The 19180-nt window shown below is 47.3% G+C and overlaps 1 protein-coding gene across 5 annotated transcripts; it reads right to left on the bottom strand.

Moving 5' to 3' along the window:
* Positions 1 to 5416: 5416 nt before the first annotated feature.
* Positions 5417 to 16188, bottom strand: cchcr1 (coiled-coil alpha-helical rod protein 1). Of its 5 annotated transcripts, none has more exons than XM_086142515.1 (19): positions 15994 to 16188; positions 14335 to 14632; positions 14082 to 14255; positions 13454 to 13571; positions 13111 to 13305; positions 12395 to 12558; positions 12183 to 12297; positions 11952 to 12062; positions 9642 to 9779; positions 9445 to 9555; positions 9264 to 9370; positions 9074 to 9186; positions 8925 to 8997; positions 7100 to 7218; positions 6820 to 7008; positions 6575 to 6676; positions 6345 to 6448; positions 6148 to 6274; positions 5854 to 6069 (listed from the first exon to the last, which is right to left on the bottom strand). In XM_086142515.1, the coding sequence occupies exons 1-19, from the start codon at positions 16061 to 16063 to the stop codon at positions 5954 to 5956; spliced, it is 2544 nt and encodes an 847-aa protein (XP_085998641.1). In that variant the 5' UTR covers positions 16064 to 16188; the 3' UTR covers positions 5854 to 5953. The 5 variants fall into 5 exon arrangements, with proteins under 5 accessions (XP_085998638.1, XP_085998639.1, XP_085998640.1 ...); XM_086142516.1 differs by having other exon boundaries at positions 14082 to 14249; XM_086142512.1 differs by having other exon boundaries at positions 5417 to 6069; positions 6148 to 6448.
* Positions 16189 to 19180: the final 2992 nt, after the last annotated feature.

The raw sequence follows: 19180 nt of genomic DNA, 5'->3' as shown, positions 1-19180 counted from the left end.
AACACCATACGCCTGCAGAAATTTAAAAAATGACGTTCACCGAGCCGACGCCAAGCTGGACGTGATAAAGAATTCTCCTCTCCACAAGCTGGGAGTTGTTAGCTTTCGGGTTAATGTTGATTCCCACACTGGGGGGGGGGTTCCTGTGAAGACGCTCCGGGTTCCCCCTGTGTCTGCCAGGGGTTCCTCAGGGTTCTCCGCGGTTCCTCACACAGTCCAGAAACAAGCGGGAGGTTCATCAGAGACCCTGAATTCACCAGAAACATGAATGAGAGGGTGAATGAATGCATGTATGTCTCAATAGGACGTGTAAACAAAAGTCTATGGTCGCCTTTATTACATCAATGAGAGGGTGAATTGTCTCTATGTGACATTTAAATGAGGGTGAATTGCTGTATATGAATGACAGGGTGAATTATTGTATGTCCCTATATGACGTGTGAATGACAGAGTGAATGGTCGACCGTGACGCGTGAATGAGAGGGTGAATGAATGTATGTATGTCTCTATAGGACGTGTAAACAAAAGTCTATGGTCGCCTTTATTACATCAATGAGAGGGTGAATTGTCTTTATGTGACATTTGAATGAGGGTGAATTGCTGTATTTGGATGACAGGGTGAATTATTGTATGTCCCTATATGACGTGTGAATGACAGAGTGAATGGTCGACTATGGGACGCGTGAATGAGAGGGGGAATTTTGTCTATGAAATGAGTGAGTGAATGAATGTTTGTGTTTCCATGCTGTGTGAATGAAAGGGGGGGGAACCCGAGCGCAGAGAGCGGGGTGTTTACTGGAGCTCTGCGACGGAGAGGCTTCCAGGTAATTAAAAGGATTCTGCCGTGTCCTCAGAGCCGCAGTGACTCAGGAGCTCGGCGTCGGAATCCCAAACAAAACGCGCCGCCGCTCTTTATCGGGACTTTGTTCCGCGAACGGAGCGGCGCGTTCTCTTGTGATAATCTGGAAGCGGCTGCGACGAAGGCGCCGGCCCGAAACGAGGAAATCCTCGAGTAATCCGGCTGAAGCCTCGGAGGCCGGGATGAGGACGGGGAGGGAGATATCGGAGAACATCTTCGTCCGGGAGGAGGTAAAAGACGAGGCGCGAATCCTCAAAACCCGGGTGCAACGTTCAAAACACCAGTTCGGAGCAGCGCTTGGAGAACAGGAGGTCATCTCGGTGATGCTAACATGCTAACATACAGCTTGCTAATCACGAACTGATCGGCCGACGAACACGGTTTTCGATCAAATTTTGAATCGAGTCGCAGAAAAACATCGGGGTGCAGACACACATAAAAACACAAACAAACAAAGCGTTGTAGCGTAGCGGCAGCCGTACATGCTGCTCCGTTTTGTTTACACAACGCTCTTTTTTCCCAAAACATTAGCCCTCATGATGGCTCCCAAAAGCGTTCCAGTAATAATGCTAAGATGAATTCGACCCGACAAAGAAAATAATTACGAAACGTGCCGAGGAACGAAGATGCGCTAACGACAGCTAATGTGGCTAAAGCGGCGACAACGATAACAAAGCTCTTGAAGTCTTTGACCAAGTGGAAAAGTTCTTGTTAGTTAGGATTAATTAAAGATGGCTTCTTGGAGATAGCGTTAGCTTTAGCGGGGGTCTCATCGGCGTTCACCAACGACAAGATAAAAAACCCCAGAATTAGTCATAATTCAGGTTATCTTCAATTCTTAGCCCCATATAAACCCCAAAAAAAAGTTTCCCGTTTCAGTCGATTTCACGACGCACGCCGACGTCGTCGCTTCGAAACACTTCCCGCCACCCCCGCCCCCTTCGGCGTGCCGACCAATGGCGGGGGAGGAGGGGACGGGGAAATGGGAAGGGAGTCCTTTCCGAACAGCTGGCCGGCGAGCGGAGGGGGCGAAGGAGCGGCGGGTGAATATTAATGGAAATCTGCTGAAACGTTCCCTTGTCTCAAGCGGGAAATTTCCCCACCGGTTATCGGAACTAATTAACCGACGCTCCGTCCGAGTGCGTGACCTTGAACGAACCCCGGCCTCGACGTGACGCGTTCACGTGGGTAAACATGAGTTAACCCATCATTGGTAGCCAGTTAGCGGCGCCAATTAGCTCAACAACACTTGGACTTGAAACAGGAATGTTCTGTTCCGAGGACGAAAAAGCGTTTTCAGTCTGAAAAAGAGTGACTATTTCCTGTTTTGATGCCAAAAAGTGTGGGGAACGATTGAATCCGAGCCCCTGATTGGCCGGGACTGTTTCTGCAATACCAGCTACGGCCACCGGGGGCGCCGTCACACCCTCCCTTTCCACTCCTATTTTTATTTTGAATGCATTCCTTCCCCGGCGCTGAAGGATTTGTCATCGGTGTCTGGAGATCACCCCCCTGCTGCAATCCAAATTGCTGCCATCATCCCAAAGGGTGTGTGTGTGTGTGTGTGTGTGTGTGTGTGTGTGTGTGCAATTACAGCTGTGTGAGGTGACTGATTGGCTCAGGTGGAGGCTTCATCACGCATCCATGACAACCAAGAAGATCTCCTCTGGACTCGGATCACTCCGAGATGCCTATCGGTGATCCATGTGTGTGTGTGTGTGTGTGTGTGTGTATTTGTTTTAATGCGTGTAATTATCCCTATACAACTTGTTGTTGTGTTATATTGTGTTATTTAATATCCAAATAAAGGTTGTGTGTTTGACACCTCTTCAGGAACAATTTGAGGCTAGGTTCAGTGTGTGTGTGTGTGTGTGTGTGTGTGTGTGTGTGTGTGTGTGTGTATTGACTTGCTCATTCTCACCTTAAAACCGTTTACATGACAACTTGTTTCGTTTTCAGGAAGCGAATTGTGTGGGTTCAGGAAATATTTGAGTGAAGACGGGAAAAAAAAAATCTAAAAATGAAATCGGAAATGTACTTGTGACCCCTAAAGACCGAACTAAATGAATTTTTGCCGTTTAAAATAACAGAAAATAATTTAATTTGTTCCAAACCCTGCTCCAATACTCACAAAATAAGGATATGAATATAGAAAAACCCTGAAAAAGAAGGATATTAACAATGTAAGGAACATCAAAAAGAAAAACACGGTTGTTGTAAACTTGCTTTCTTGACAGCCCATGATTATTTCAAAAAAAAATACACAAAATAAGCACAAAAACTGTCAGTATCGTGATTTTTTTTTTTTTTTTTTCAAAATTCAAAGATATAATTTGCTAGAATTGCACTTCATATCTTAAAAAAAAAATCTGTATATAATGATTCGTATCATAAGGAGCCACTGAGCTTTCTGCTCGATCATCATGACGGAAATAGCTTCCTTTCAAAACGTACATTTTATGTAAATATTGACAAATTTGCTGTTTGAAATTCACTTTTTTTGAAGATTACTCCACAGTGGGTGCAGGTTGCAGTATTATTACTGGGATTTTACTCCCGAGTGTGTAAAATCGGTTCCACGCAACAGATAAAACTCATTCATTCATGCAGCAAACAAACATACACTTGTTTGCGTGTCATACATGTACAACTCTCACACATCCGTGCAACATATGAACAAAGAACACTCACACGCATAAACATACAACCCTCTCATTCACACGTGTAAATGTAAAATATAGGCGTCAAACTCTGGCCCGCGTACAGCGATCCCTCGCTATAACGCCGTTTACTTTTCACGGTTTCGCTACTTCACGGATTTGCATCGTGTTCTGCGTTCTGATTGGCTAAAAAGTCACTCCGCTTCTTCTCTACCTGTGCGTCAATAACGTTGCAGTTTAATATGCACCAACGTAAAACAGCTTGCCAGATTTACATGACGTACGTGCAAATTCTCTTGCAATTTCGAGTTTCTCTGAAACCTATCATGTTGACAAAACTGCCCAAAAGGCAGCGGAAGATGCTATCTATCGCAGATAAAGTTAAACTTCTGGACATGCTAAGGGAAGCTAAAAGCTACGCGGCTGTAGGTCGGCATTACGGAATTAATGAATCTTCCGTTCGTTCCATGAAGAAGGAAGAAAAAAACATAAGGACGACAGCAGCGATGTAAAATAGAGTATTTAATTAAATAATAATTGTAAAAAATAAAGGTTTCTACTTCACGGATTTTGCCTATCGCGGGTTCTTTTTGGAACGTAACCCCCGCGAAAAACAAGGGTATACTGTATTGTAATTCTTGTTTCTCCGCAAAGCCATACCTAGTGACTATTAGAGCCGACTACAGCGCTCGTACCGCTAATTCTACAAATCCCAGAATTTTCTGCTATTTTTTTACCACAAAAATCACAACAGGACCCATAAACGCCCTCTCCTCCGTGTGCAGTAGTCATAGCAACCTCATGCTAACACTGACGCCCTGCTACTCAGGCAGAAAACACGATTTTGCATGTGTGCAATATGAAGTTATATATTGTATAGTATTAAGCTATACTTATATAGCTTAATACTATATAAACTATACTTGCTCCAGTTTTTAAGCATAACTTGTTTGGGTCCATAAGTTAAAAGTTAAGCTATACTTATATAGCTTAATACTATATAAGCTATATTATATAAGCTATACTTGCTCAGATTTTTAAGCAAAACTTGTTTGGGTCCATAAGTTAAAGCTAAGCTATACTTATATAGCTTAATACTATATAAGCTATACTTGCTCCAGTTTTTAAGCAAAACTTGTTTGGGTCCATAAGTTAAAGCTAAGCTATACTTATATAAATTAATACTATATGAGCTATACTTGCGCCACTTTTTAAGCAAAACTTGTTTGGGTCCATATGTTAAAGTTCCCTGTTATACCTGAAGGAAGATTTTTTTTTCAACAAATATCAATGTTGGGCTGCGACTTTGTCCCAGTTTTGAATTTTAAATGCACAAACGTTCACCTTCTCATTTACACGTAAAAGCTTCACTCACTCATTCACGCAGCATACAGACACTCGCACGTTTACACGTAGAATTAATGCACGTTTCGCACGACCCTTCACTCTTTCACGCATGCTAAGTTTCACGCGTGCAACAGATCAGATCCTGGACTCGGCCTTCGGGGTTCCGACAAGAACCTGCGGTGGGACGACGCTGCCTCCGAGCAGAACCTCTGCTTGGTCAACAGCGCCCCCTGCTGGCGGGGAAGCGACCGGCTCGGTGTTTCCTCCGCGCGATCGATATCCCGCGGCTTTTCTCTCTAGATTTCGACTGAAGAATCGGGTTTGAGAGGAAAAGACGTCACCGTTGTTTCGGTTTCTCCTGCCGCTTCCGGTGAGGAAGCGCCCTTAAAGCGGCGGATGGAGACAAATCGCCGGGTGAAACGGCCTACTTTTTGCTTCACTAACTTCAAGGTACCGGGAATAAGCACTCTTTTATAATCCTTTTTTTTTTTTAAAATAAACTCTAATTGCAAAATTTCTCTGCTCGGGAAGATTAATCACCCCTCGGAAAAGCTCGGCGTTTCTCCCTCGAGGCGTTCGGGGGCCGCGGAGTGTTATTTTATTTTTTTCTTTTCGGTGACGACGAACGGGTCGGATCTCCAGATCGACCGGTGATCCCTCTTCGGAAGGCCGCTGGATGGATCACACTTCAAACCGCAGAGATTCTCATTTTTATTAGACAATGAAAGCATTAAAACAAAAAATAAAGCTGGAGGCCCCGGAGGAGGAGGAGGAGGAGCTCGGGCTTCTTTCTTCAAAGTCCTTCCGGAAGTGTTCGTGTCCGGCGCTCGGACGGGGAAGCGGGGGACAGTCGGTAAGTGAAATAAAAAAAAAAAAAAAAGGCGGTGTGTGTTTTCTTTCCCGGGCGGCTGCTGTTCCTTCTCGCCGCAAAAATGCGCGGGTGTCTTCCGGTCCTCCGGTTGGTATTTGCAGCCGGCGTTGTTGTAATTTTTCGTAAAAAACCCGGCGGACACACTCGGACATTTTTCCCGCGCGTTCAGACCAGCGTGTAAACAGTCCCCACCTTCTGCAGGGAGCGAAGGTGCGTTCACTTCCACGTCCGGCCTCCCGCCCGTCCGTCGGCGCCGCCCTCGTCCTCGGAGCCGATCCTCAGCGCGGCGGCGGCGAGCGGCTGGAGCTCGTCCACGGCCGAAAACAGTCTCTCTGGCGGGAGAAGGACAGGCGGGCGATGAGCGGACGGGGAGGTTCGCGGTGGAGAAGGAATGAAAGTCTTTTCCTTACCGTGAGCCGCCAGCGTGGCTTCGGCGCTGCGGATCCAGTCCGGTTGTTTCCAGGGAGCGGCGGTGGCGGCGGCGGCGGCCGGCGGCGGAGACGGCGTGAACTGACTCATCAGCTCCCACCCGGGCGGCTGCGGCGTTCAAATTGTTACCGAAATAACCGACAAAGGGTCTCTGCGGTTGCTTGGGAAAAGTCCTCACCCTCTCCGGACGCCGCGGATCCGGGACGTCCTTCTCCGTTTCCGTTTGGACGGCGGCGCCGCTCTTCCTCGCCGCCTCGCGCTCCACGTGCTGCAGCGCCATCACTGTTTACGGAGGGATCAACAATAACAACTCGTTCTTTGCAGTGACTCCATCATGTTTGGGGTTCGAAGACGATCCCTGCGATCCTGCTCCGCGCCGGCGCCGCCGTTCCCGTCTGGTCCGGGTACCTGCTTTGGCGTGCTCCCTCTTGGCCGCGGCGACTTGCGCCGCCATGTCGTCCAGCTTCTCGGCGCAGCGTTTCTCCGCCTCGGACACGCCCTCCCGCAGGGCTGACGGGGGGGGGGGACAGAAAAAAAACAGTGAAACCGAAGCAGATATCGAGGATTTGCGCGCGGCAAAGCGGGAGCGCGATGTGACCTTCGAGGTCGTCCTAAAAAAAAAAAAACGACGTTTTTCAAAAGCGCGGCCTCACCCTTCTCGCCGCGCTCCCGCTGTCCGAGCAGTTGGCCGCCCAGCTTCTCCCGCTCCGCCTCGCTCTCCTCCAGCTGAGCCTGGACCCTCTGGAGCCGGCGCCGGTCCTCCTCGGCGGCGGCGGCGGCCCTCGCGGCCTCGGACCGGCTCCGCTCCGCCTCCTGGCGCCTCCGCCTCAGCTCGCTCTCATCTGCAGGGAGGGCGGCGGAGGGACGGTCAGCCGCCGGAAGTCGACCCCAGAGGAGAAGTTGGGTTTTTTTTCCCCCGTTAAGGGTCCTCACGCCGCTCCTTCAGATCTGCCAACGCGCTCTCCACCAGCTCCGGGGTCCTTTTGAGCTCCCGCGTCAGCCGCTCGCGCTCCTCGCGCGCTAAAATAAGCTCCGTCTCCAGGGTTCCGATGCTGCGGGGCAACAAAGACAAGATGGCAGAGCGAAGGAGTCAAGCAGGGCGGCGGCGGCGGCGGCGGCCTAACAAGACAAGCCAGCCAGAAACATAATGAGCCTAAAGCTCCAAAGCCGGGCTCACATTACAGGGTTTTAAAATCTTAAATCTTGAATCGGGGACTGACATCACACACACACACACACACACACACACACACATCACAAAGCAGTCGTCACTGATTCATCTTCCCTGTAATCTCGGCGTTCGGAGAGCGAGCCCCGAGGAGCGACACGCCGCGAGGACGTCCCCGCTGGCCAGAAGATCGGATTTTTGAATCGAGCTGCGGACAAGCCTCGCTGAGACCGACTCGCGGCGTAGCGACGGTCGTGCGCTATTCTGCGTTGTTCATGTCATCCGTCGAATGCTTTTTTTTTTTTGTGCTTAGCAGCACATACATATAGCACTCAGTGCTAGTTGTGGTGAGAAGAAGTTAAGAATAACATCGGATCTGACGAAGGAAATAATAGCTAAACACGAGAGTGTTTCTCGTGTGTGAGCAAAGACGCCCGGAGGTGGAGGATGAGGCCGAAGGGGATCTACGACAGCTGAGGAGGGCGGTTGTTAGTCTGGATGAGTGCCGGACAGCTTGCTGGATAGAAGGACAGCATTAATGAGGGTCTCACATACGAGACGGCTTGACTTTTGCTGATTTAGAGAAGGAGACGCAGTGCTGGTAGCAGTAGTGATTCTCCTTCTTCTTCTTCTTCTTCTTCTTCTTTCGGCTTTTCCTGTCAGGTGTCTCCACTGAGAATCAACCTTCTCCATCTGACCCTATTCTCTTTATCTTCCTCTCTCACGCCAACTACCTTCATATCTTCTCTCACTACGTCCATACATCTTCTCTTTGGTCTTCCTCTGGACCTCCAATTCCAACCTACGTCTACCAATATATTCTCTATCCCTCCTCACTGACCCAACCATCTCAGTCTGGCTTCTCTGACCTTCTCTCCAAAACATCTAACATGTGCCGTCCCTCTGATGGACTCATTCCTGATCCTCTCCATCCTGGTCGCTCCCAAAGAGAACCTCAACATCTTCATCTCTGCAACCTCTCGTTCTGCCTGCTGTCTTTTGGTCATTGTAACAGTTTCCAGTCCAAACATCATCGCTGGTCTCACCACTGTCTCGTACACCTTTCCTTTTATTCTGGCCGATGGTCTTTTCTCCACCCATTCCAACCCGCTTGAACCCGTCTCTTCACCTCCTTCCCTCGCTCTCCTAGGCTCTGGACTGTTGACCCTAAGTGCTTGAAATCCTCCAACTTCTTGATCTCCACTCCCTGTAGCCTCACCGTTCCACCCCGGTTTCTACCGTTCACACACATATATTGTGTCTCGCTGCGACTAACCTTCATTCCTCTCCTTTCCAGAAACACGCTAATAATTAAGGTAATGGAATAAAAAAGGTTCAATAGAGCGCGCGGCTCATCGGGATTTACGTGGATCTCGATGGCAAACATCGCTTCGTTTCATGGAGTCAAAGAACAAATCCGATCCGTGAGCCGAGATCCCGTCGCGATAATAGCGAGTGGAAGGTAAAGCGGGACCGAGCTGAGGTGACGCTTCGTCCTCCGCCGAGGACCGAGGCCGACATTTAAACATCTGCCGTCGTCGGGGGGGGGGGGGGGGGGGGGGGGAGCGTACGGCGGCGGTCACGACCTACCGATCGGCGTCCTGTTGCGTCTGCTTCCCGGCCTGCTGCGCCTTCTGCAGGGCGGCTCTCCTCATCATCAGCCCTGCGAGGTAGAAACATGTGAGAGCCGATCGCGGCGGCGGCGGCGGCGTCTTCATGGCCCGCTTGCCCTGCCGCACCTTGCAGCGTCTCCGCCCTCCTCTGAGCGAAGCGCAGCCGCTGGGACAAAGCGCCCAGTTTGGCCTGAGCCGCGTCCACCTCCGCCGCCTTGCTCTGGAACGCCAGGGAGAACCTGCGGGGCGGCAGACGGCGGCGAGGATTGGACGCCGGGCGAGGAGGAAGAAGAAGAAGACGAGCCTCGGCGGTTACCTTTGCACCGCCTCCGTTGCGGCTTCCAGTCCGGTTTCCGCCGTTCGGCGCCGCGATTCCACCAGCGTGCCGTCTTTGTGCGCCTGAGCTAACTGTCGCTTCAACGTCTGTGACGACAAACTCGTGTGAAATCACTGCGGCGGTTCGGGGGACGTCTCTCGCCGCCGCGTTTCCGGCTAACCTCCTTTTCCAGACGCTCCTGGTCCAGCTCGGCCACGCCGGCGTCCAGAGCGTGCTGGAGCAACGCGGCGCGCTGCTGTTCCTCCCGCAGCTGCAGCTCCGCCAGCTCCACCTGGAACGTCACCAGACGCCGTCACACGCAAGCCGGGCGGCGGGCGGGCGGGCGGGCGGGCGAGCCGACCCGGGCGGCGGGCGTACCCTGGAGAGGAGCGCCGCCCTTTCGTCTCGAAGCTCCGCGTCCTTGGAGCGGAGCTGGACGCACAGCTTGAACACCTTCTGCCTCCACAGCTGGAGCACGTGGAGGCCTTCGGAGCCTTTCCTCACGAGTGGGTCGGTCTACACACACACACACACACACACATATTCAGACACACACACACACACACACACACACACGTATGCGGGTAATTACCCCTCGAGATAATCCTTGACATTTTCCCACAGCAGACCAACGGTTTTCAAGATATCCTTTTTGCTTCTACCTTGGCTGAATTACATTTTTTTTTTTTTTTTTTCTTGCGGATCATTTTGCAACATTTTTTTTTTTTTTTTGATAAAATTCGATTTTCTAAAAAAAAAAAAAAAAAAAATTAATAATAATAACAGAGTAATGTTTACACAAATAACTGTTTTCTATTTTTCTATTATATAATAATGTTAGTCCAGAAGTGCGTTTCCTGACACTCAAGGAAACCGCACATATCCCTTTCCATAATAATTGCAATCATTTTTCTGATTTTGATATTATTGCTATTTTTTTTGAGCAATTTTGGCAACATTCAAGAAACTCCACTAACGCCTACTGAATACTTTTAGGTATTTCTCAATGTCGAAATACATATATTTATATATCGATAAATTCCACAAGCCACACGTCAGTTGGTTTCATGCAGCGTCCGGACAGCTGGTCGACTTCAGTCAATTTCTTATTTTTTTAAAAAATAAAATAAAGGGTCGTCCGTCGGCAGGCGGTGGATGAGGAGCAGCAGGAAGGCAGCGGCTCCGTCTGTGAATTGCAGGGATCCAGACCATAATGGTCCCCGTGGCGATCGGCTCGATGGTAATTGGTAAACGGTCTCCACTTACGTTATATGGCGCTTTCATCACCTGGAGGCTGTAAAGTGTTTTCAAACACACACACACACACACACACACACACTTACACACACCAGGGCCTCGCCTCGGTTCACCCACTCTTGCAATTTCGGCGTGTCATCGGGTGAATCCTATTTTTGTCGGATCATTTTGAAATCGTTTTCCGCAGTTTTGTCGGGAGTGGTTCAATGATATAACTTAACGACTTGCTATTTTTAATTCGACAATACTGACCTTGAAAATGTGTCTCTCTTTAATTATTTCTATTTTTTTGCGATCCGAATCTCACAATCCGTTCGACTCGAAACTGAAATGAATCCAACATTTTCTCATGGAGATCAATACATTCCACGCTTTTTTTTTTTTTTTTTACGATTTCTTTTGGATGATGAACTGATGAACCTTTTTTTCTGATTTGAATTAATTTTAATTTTTTTTTTCAAATTTTTTGGGGGGATTTTTATGTTAAAATCAATAAATTCCACACTATTTTTTTTACGATTACTTTCTGACGACTTTCTTTTTAAATAACCTTTTTTTCTGATTTGAAGTAATTTTTTTTTTTTTTCAAATTATTTGGGGTGATTTTCAAAATATTTGTATAATTTTACCTTTTTTTTTAAGCTAGTTTAATTCAATTTTCCAGTTTCATTTATTTGCAACATTTATTTGGGGGATCTCTTATCTTATAATAAGATCAATAAATTCCACTTTTTTTTTTTACGATTACTTTCGGACGACTTTATTTTGATTAACCTTTTTTTCTGATTTGAATTAATTTAAATTTTTTTTTTTTCAAATTATTTGGGGTGATTTTTATAATAATATTTGTATAATTTTATCTTTTTTTAGGCTAGTTTAATTCAATTTTCCAGTTTCATTTATTTGCAACATTTATTTGGGGGATTTCCTATTTTATAATAAGATCAATAAATTCCCCCTTTTTTTTAACGATTACTTTCGGGCAACTTTCTTTTGATTTAAGTTTTTTTCTGATTTGAATTCATTTTAATTTTTTTTTCAAATTATTTTGGGGGAGTTTTATTATAAGATCAATAAATTCCACTTTTTTTTTACGATACATTTTTTTTTCCAACATTAATATTATAATTTTAACAAAATTTTTATAACTTTAACGATATTTGTATAATTTTTACGATTACTTTCGGAAGACTTTCTGTAGATTAATCTTTTTTTCTGATTTGAATAATTTTTTCAAATTATTTGGGGTGATTTTTAAAACAATATTTGTCTCATTTTATCTTTTTTTTTTTTTTTTTTAAAGCTAGTTTGATTCAATTTTCCAGTTTCGTTTATTTGCCGCTTATCCTTTCACCCCCTCCAGCGCCCTCCCGGCTTCCCCTTCCCTCATCTCTGAGGACTTTGCCGTCGGGACGTCCGAGGTGCGTTTACCTTCTTCAGGACCTCCTCCTCCTGGAGGAGGAGGATCTCGTTGGCCGAGTTGAGCCTGACGGTCAGGAGCTCGGCGGTTTTCTGCAGGGCCGCTTTCTCCTCGTTGAGTCTCTACAACACAGCGTGAGAAATGTGGAATCTAGCGAAAGGGAACGTCGGGACGCATCCCCCCCCCTCCGTAGCGCTTTGCGGCGGGCTAATTGTGATCGATAGCGTCGGCGCCGTCCGGACCTCCACGGCTTCGTTCAATCGTTCCGTCTCTCCTCTCTCCGGGACCAGCCGGCCGATGTAATTCCTCAGGCTGTGCAGCGTCTGCGACTGGGTCTCGAAGGCGTGTCTCATTTGGCTGGAAGACAATCCGAGCGGAGCGGAGGTGACGGGAGGGGGGCGCGATCGAAGACGAGTTTCGGGCGGGGGGGTTTTCTCGGGCGGCGGCGGCTGACCTCAGGCGTCCTCCCAGCTCGTCCCTCTCGGCGCCGGCCTCCGCCAGGCCGCGTTGGAGCCGGACCGCCTCCTGCGTGGCCGACTCCAGCTCGCTCCGCAGCTCGGCGTTGGATTTGCGAGCTCCTTCCATCTCGGCGCAGCGGGAGGCGCTCAGCTGCAGCAGCTGAGGGGGTTCGGGGTTAAAGATAAAAAAAAAAAAAAAGGGGTGGAGTTGCAAAAAAGTGGAAAATTTTAAGTTGAGCCGGGACGTTTGAGGAGTGGGAACTCCCCCGATCTGTTCATCTGTCAGCGATTCTTCTAGTTGGAGTAGAAGCGCAGACACGCTCGCGGTTGAAATGTGCCGAAAGCGCAAAATGTTTTCGCTTCATGTCTTCCTTGGCGTTCGACAGAAACGTTTGATGCCGAACTCTTGAAGGCTTGAAAACTTAAAAGCGCTTCGGACGTCGCGACCCGTCGGACCGGTCGGGTTCGTTAAAAAAAAATAATTCAAAACGGTTGCTAGGAGACGCCAGGACTCCGGCCTGTCGCTACGGCGACGGCGGGAGACACGGGTCGACCTGGATTCGGAGCTGAAATCTGTCCGGATGGGCGTCCGCTAAGAATAATCCGACCGAGAATCAAGATGGCGGAGGCGGGCGACGGCCCCCGTGAGGTCGCCCTCACAAAAATTTGGAATTTCTCCATTTTCCACACTTTCTCGTCGGACGTCACGAACCTCCCCCTCCTGCCTCTTCCTCAGCTCCTCCAGCTGCTCGGACGCGGCGCAGCGCCGCCGCCGGGCCTCCTCCTCCGCCCGCCGCCGCTGCCTTTCCACCTGCAGCCTGAGCTCCCGCGCCTCCTCCTTGCTCTTCTCAAAATCGCCCCTCATCGTCGCCGCCTCGGCCTCCGACTCCCGCTTCAGGCGCTCGAGCTGCAAGGCACGTGCGGTTCTTCGTGAAACGGGCCGATAACGATCTTCCGGGCGTCAAACCGAGGAGGAGGAGGAGGAGGAGGAGGAGGAGGGAGACGGCGGTGGCGTTATTGTCGAAATGAAATGTTTGCCGGGTACACAGACGCACCTGTGCGCTGGTTTTCTCATTCTGCAGGCTGCTGAGAGCCAGCTCCTCCCTGAGACGGCGGTTTTCGCCCTTAGCCTTGCACAGCTCCTGGCGGACCGTCTCCAAATCGTGGGCCTGTCTGGTTTGAGGAAGGTAACAGCTTGTTCATTAGTCACAATCAGTGTCATGATCTCTGCGGGGCTCGATGACACGGTGAGCAGCAACAGGAAATAAATCTGTCTTTTGGGTTACGTGCCTAAAGACCAGAGCTGGTGGTGAGACGGATATTTGGAAATTACGCTAAAAAAAAACAAAAAAAAACGTGTAATAATTTGCTCAAAACAAACTGGCATTTGATGATCTGATTTTCCAGATGTTTTAGCTGCTAGTTAGCATTTCTATGAACAACCGGTCAATAGACCACAAGTTAGTTAAATGTCAAAAAAAATGCCGGTTTAATTCTGCGAAGGTGTCGGACACACGTCTGTTCGGGGTTTGCACGTCTGAAAAATAACACGCGATTGAAAGCTGCTGGTTTGTTTGCGGCGCCACGTGAAAACGACACGGCGTCCACGTGAAAACGCTGGTGATGCGGACACGACATTTCAAATATCAATCGGCAAATCTTTCGACTTATCGGTGAAAGCACCTGGTCAGAGTGACGTCTCTGTCTCTGGCCTCCAGCCGGCATCTTTCCGCCGCCTCCTTCAGGGCGTCCACCTGACCCTTCAGCCTCCCCGCCTCCGACTTGTGCTTTTCCACTTCCACGCGCCACTCCTGCTCCAGCCTGGACCACCGCTCACCTCCCTCCGCCGACCTGCAGCTTCAAGACGCCGGCGATGAGGGAACCGGACGACGACACGGGTGTTTTTTTTTTTTCCTTACGTTTAAAAAGAGGCTACCTCGTCCTGAAATCCGAAGGGGGGTCCGCCGCGGCTCTTCCTCTCGCCGCGGCTTCCTGCGACTTCATCAACCTCTGATTTTCCCTCCTCAGCTCCAAGATTTCTTGCTGGGCCTGAGAGATGATCGCCCACGGACTGGCCGGGCCGAGGTCCAACGCGGGCGGCACAGGCGTAACATTCTGTTTTAACCAGGGGTCGGCGGGAGGCTTCTCCGCTGTTTGAATGTCACCTGCGGCTCCGGCGGGCTTGGCGCTGGACAGGAAGTGCGACGGGGGCAGGAGGTCGTCCTCCATCGTCCCTGCGGAAAACATCGGTGCACATCATATCGCCCTTCGTTCCTGTAAATAACTATCTATTTATTTTTATCATCATAAAAAACCTGTACTTCTCACTGCAAAAATATCACTGTGCCTGCGCAGTGACTATCAAAAATCTTGATTCTTGATTCTAATGAATGTCTCCATGTTTTTGACGCTTCATATTTTGAGTCTGCCGATACAGGCGTGAACACTGACACTTTTCTACACCCATTCCAACCTGCTAGAACCCGTCTCTTCACCTCATTTCCTCACTCTCCGTTGCTCTGGACTGTTAACCCCGAGTACCTGAAATCCTCCAGCTTCTTGATCTCCACTCCCTGAAGCCTCACCGTTCCGCCTGAGTTCTTCTCATTCACACACATATACTCTGTCTTGCTGCGACTAACTTTCATTCCTCTCCTTTCCAGAGCATACCTCCACCTCTCTAGATTTTCCTCTACCTGTTGTCTGCTCTCACTACAGATCACATGTTATCTGCAAACATCACGGTCCATGGGGATTCCTGTCTAACCTCATCTGTCAGCCTGTCCATCACCATTGCAAACAAGAAGGGGCTCAGAGCTGATCCCTGATGGAGTCCAAACTCCACCTTGAACTTCTCTGTTACCCCTACAGCACACCGCACCACTGTCTCACAGCGAGCATACATGTCCTGCATCCGTCTATCATACTTCAGTCTATCATACAGAGCTGATCCCTGATGGAGTCCCACCTCCACCTTGAACTTCTCCTGCACCAGTCTAACATACTTCTCTGCCACTCCAGACTTCCTCATACAATACCAGAGCTCCTCTCTTGGCACCCTGTCATATGCTTTTTCTAGGTCTACAAAAACACAATGCAGCTCCCTCAGACCTTCTCTGTACTTCTCTATTGGCATTCTCAAAGCAAATACTGCATCTGTAGTACTCTTCCTAGGCATGAAGACATACTGCTGTTCACAAATGCAGACTTCTGCTGTCAGTCCACTACTCTTCCCCATAACTTCATTGTATGGCTCATCAACTTTATCCCTCTATTGTTGATGCAATTCTGCACATCCCCTTTATTCTTAGAAATAGGCACCATCACTCTTTGTCTCCATTCTTAAGGCATCTTCTAACACTCCAAGGTCCTGTTGAATAATCTGGCCAGAAACTACCGCTGCCTCTCCTAGACCAAGGATACATACCCAGAGCAGAAAGCTGTTCTAGAACTAGAAGGGAATTTTAGAGTTTTCAATCTAATATAGACTAGCAAAACAATAGCGTCTGTACGAGTGAAACGCTACATGACGTATTTGTTTACCTTGAGGCTACTAGCAACCGAGAACCGACATATGACCGGACGACAAACTTACAAGCAGCCGGAGGAAAGGCGAACTCCGTGGGGACGATAAGCCTGTCTTTCCCCGAGTTTTGTCCCTCCATTTCTGGAAATTATCCAAAAAAAAAACAAAAAACATCGGCGCTTACACTCTCGCGAACATTTCGAACCGGAAGCGAGCTAGTTCGAAGCTAATTCTAGGCTAGTTAGCTGGGCTAGCATCGTAGTGTAGGCTATGCGACGGCTAACAAGGGCTAGCAGTCGCGCGCGCCGTAGCTTGAACGCGCTGCGCGAATCCTGCTGCGCAGTGCATCACGGGAGAGGGCAAAGGGATCACTGTGACCCGATTTTTGTCTGGAAGGTTGCAATTTCGCCCGCATTTTTGTCTTTTTGTCGTTTTAATAAAAGAAATCAAATGAATAAAAAGTAGATATAAAAACTCTATTGGAGGGGTATAGTTGCAGAAAGAGAAATTTATTATAGATTTGTTGAGTTTATACTGTAAAAAAAGAGACACTTTATTGATCCCTATGGGCGAAATTCTTTTCTCACAGCAGCGTTAAGAATAAGAATAAGAATAAGAATAAGAATAAGAATAAGAATAAGAATAAGAATAAGAATATGAACTACTTTATTTATCCCGAAGGAAATTATTGTGTCAGTTACAAGATAAACATAACAATCAAACAATAATAAATAATAGTAGAAAACTGTATAAACAGTAAAAAAGAAAAAGAAAAAAAAGGGGAGAATAAGAAATACAAATAAACTATAAAGTGTCTTAAGGTCTTAAGTTCCAAGTGAAAGATAAGGAGTGCACAGGAGTATGAAAAAATATTGTACATGAAGCTGTTATGAAATGAAATATTGCACGATTATAAATATATATACAGATGAATTATTATAATTTACAACAAGTGGGTGAGATTTTTTTTTTTTTAAGGTTAAAGATTTTGAGATTCCCTGCGGCTGAATTAAAAAGTCTGATAGCCTCCGGTAGGAAGGAATGAGAAGAATTAGAGAATGAGAGAAGAAGCAATGAGAAGATTAAGATAAATAAACAAAAATAAAGCATGTGAATGGGCGGGGTTGCGTTAGTATACGTGCACTCCAGGCCGTGCATTTTGCTGTTAAACAGTCCGACGCAAAGGAGCGTCTAAAGCGTTCGGTTCTGAACCGCAGCTCCCGGTTTGGTATGCTAACTGGTATGCAGTCCAACATTATGGGATGCGTGTTTTAAGCCTCATATTATGTGAAGGGTCAAATTGACCCTTCACATAATATGCGGGTTAAGCATCATTGGAAAGCGACTAAAAGGAGACTAACTAGCTTTCCGCTCGGAATTTGCATGAATGAATCGTTCCATCTCTGCCATTATGATAATTTCATGTCAGAAAAATGCATTTTTTCCCGGCTTCTGCCTCTGCGGCTTCTCCTACGGGATCCTGCAAACCTCCTTCCATATGTAATCCTGTCATCGCGCGGTGGGTCTGCCCCGGGGTCGCCTCCCGGTTGGACGAATCCCACCCCCTTCCCCGCCGAGCTCGGCGTTTATCTACTTTTTCTGGAGCGTTCACCCTCGGAGACGGAGTTATCCATCCCCCGGGGACGTCCTCCAGATCGGGGCGCCATCGGACGTTTAGATGCTCCAACCCCGCTAGCAGGGTTAGCGCAACCAGCTAGCGCTTTTGGGCGCCGATTTTCAGGCGCATTCGTGGTCATTCAAACCCATGTTGTGCCAAAATGTATATAAATTCAACAGTCAAAGTATTTATTGTCACGTGCGCGTTCTGGAAACGACGAAACCCCTTTTATTGCTGTTAGCAGTAAAGCCAGATTGGCAGTTCTACATAAATAATAAACAGAAATGTAAACAGTATTAACAGGATGTGCAAGTTGAAAGAATTTTTTTTTTTTGTATCTTAATTTTCATTTAAAATAACAGAAAACAAATTCATTTGTTCAAATGGTGCAAATCGAATTATTTACGAATTTAATGACGTGCTTCGCTATTATTCCGTGCTTAATTTCCATAGAAAGCATCTTCTTTCTGGGTTCTTAGATGATGATTCTAATAAAAATACCCCAAATAATGCGCAAAAATACTGAATTTTTATTTTCCGCTCTCGTATTTGTATCATTTTTTTTTTTTTTTTACGTATTTCAAGGATAAGATATCTCAAAAAATTCATATATAAAGCGATATCTTGTATCGGCACCCACAAATATGGCTCTTCTGGGAAACACGGTATTTTAGTACAATGTGGCCAAGAAAAAAAAAAAAAAAAAAAACTTCAGCGAGTTTTTCTTTGGATGCCCGTGGTACCATGGCAACAGCGCTCCAAGCACAATGCTTTAAAAGCTTGTTTTGTTCTGCACGCTGAGGACATGGAGCCGGAGGACGGTTCCCCACGCGGCGAGAATTTTTCTGGGATGTTCTTCTGCAGCAGAAGAGAGTCTGTCATTACGTTTGAGCGATATTTCATGTTCGGGGGGGAAACGAGACGCCGAGAAGCACTTCGTTCGCCGTTTTCGGTCGACGTCCGAGAACTTCTTGGCCTCCCGGTTGGATTCTCCGGGTTCTCCCCGCGTGTGTGTGAAGGTTCCTCGGGGTTCTCCGGGTTCCTGACGTGGTCCAGACATGAGACCCGACGTTGACCAGACGCCTGAATGACAGGCTGAATGGTTGGATATCTACGTCACCTGTTGACGACAGCACGTCTATATATCACATATAAATGAGAGGGTGAATAGTTTGTCCTCATGACATGGGAATGATTGCATGTGTCTATATGACGTTTAAATGAGAGGGTGAATATTATATCTATGTGTGTGAATGAGGGTGAATATTATGTCTATATGTGTGTGAATGAAAGGGTGAATATTATGTCTGTGTGTGTGTGTGTGTGTGTGTGAATGAGGGTGAATATTATAATATATTTGTGTTAATGAAAGGGTGAATATTATGTCTATATGTGTGTGAATGAGGGTGAATATGATTTCTTTATGTGTGTTAATGAGAGGGTGAATATTATGTCAATATCTGTTTGAATGAGGGTGAATATTATGTCTGTATCTGTGAATGAAAGGGTGAATATCATGTCTATATTTGTGTGAATGAGGGTGAATATCATGTCTATTTCTGTGAATGAAAGGGTGAATATTAGGTCTATATTTCTGTAAATGAGGGTGAATATTATGTCTTTATTTGTGTGAATATG

This window comes from Fistularia commersonii, chromosome 35 (genome assembly GCF_037954325.1).
Source record: "Fistularia commersonii isolate RoL2024-O1a breed Wild chromosome 35, RoL_Fcom_v1.0, whole genome shotgun sequence".
Classification (NCBI taxonomy): Eukaryota; Metazoa; Chordata; class Actinopteri; order Syngnathiformes; family Fistulariidae; genus Fistularia; species Fistularia commersonii.
The sequence above is the reverse complement of the archived record's forward strand: the minus strand, read 5'-3'. Positions and strand labels throughout refer to the sequence as shown.

Coding starts and splice junctions, on each gene's coding strand:
- cchcr1 (XM_086142512.1), bottom strand. CDS start 16,063: ATGGAGGGACAAAACTCGGGGAAAGACAGGCTTATCGTCCCCACGGAG. Junction 7,219..8,924: donor ACGCAACAGGACGCCGATCG/GTAGGTCGTGAC, acceptor GTTGCCCCGCAG/CATCGGAACCCTGGAGACGG. Junction 6,070..6,147: donor AGCCACGCTGGCGGCTCACG/GTAAGGAAAAGA, acceptor TTCTCCCGCCAG/AGAGACTGTTTTCGGCCGTG.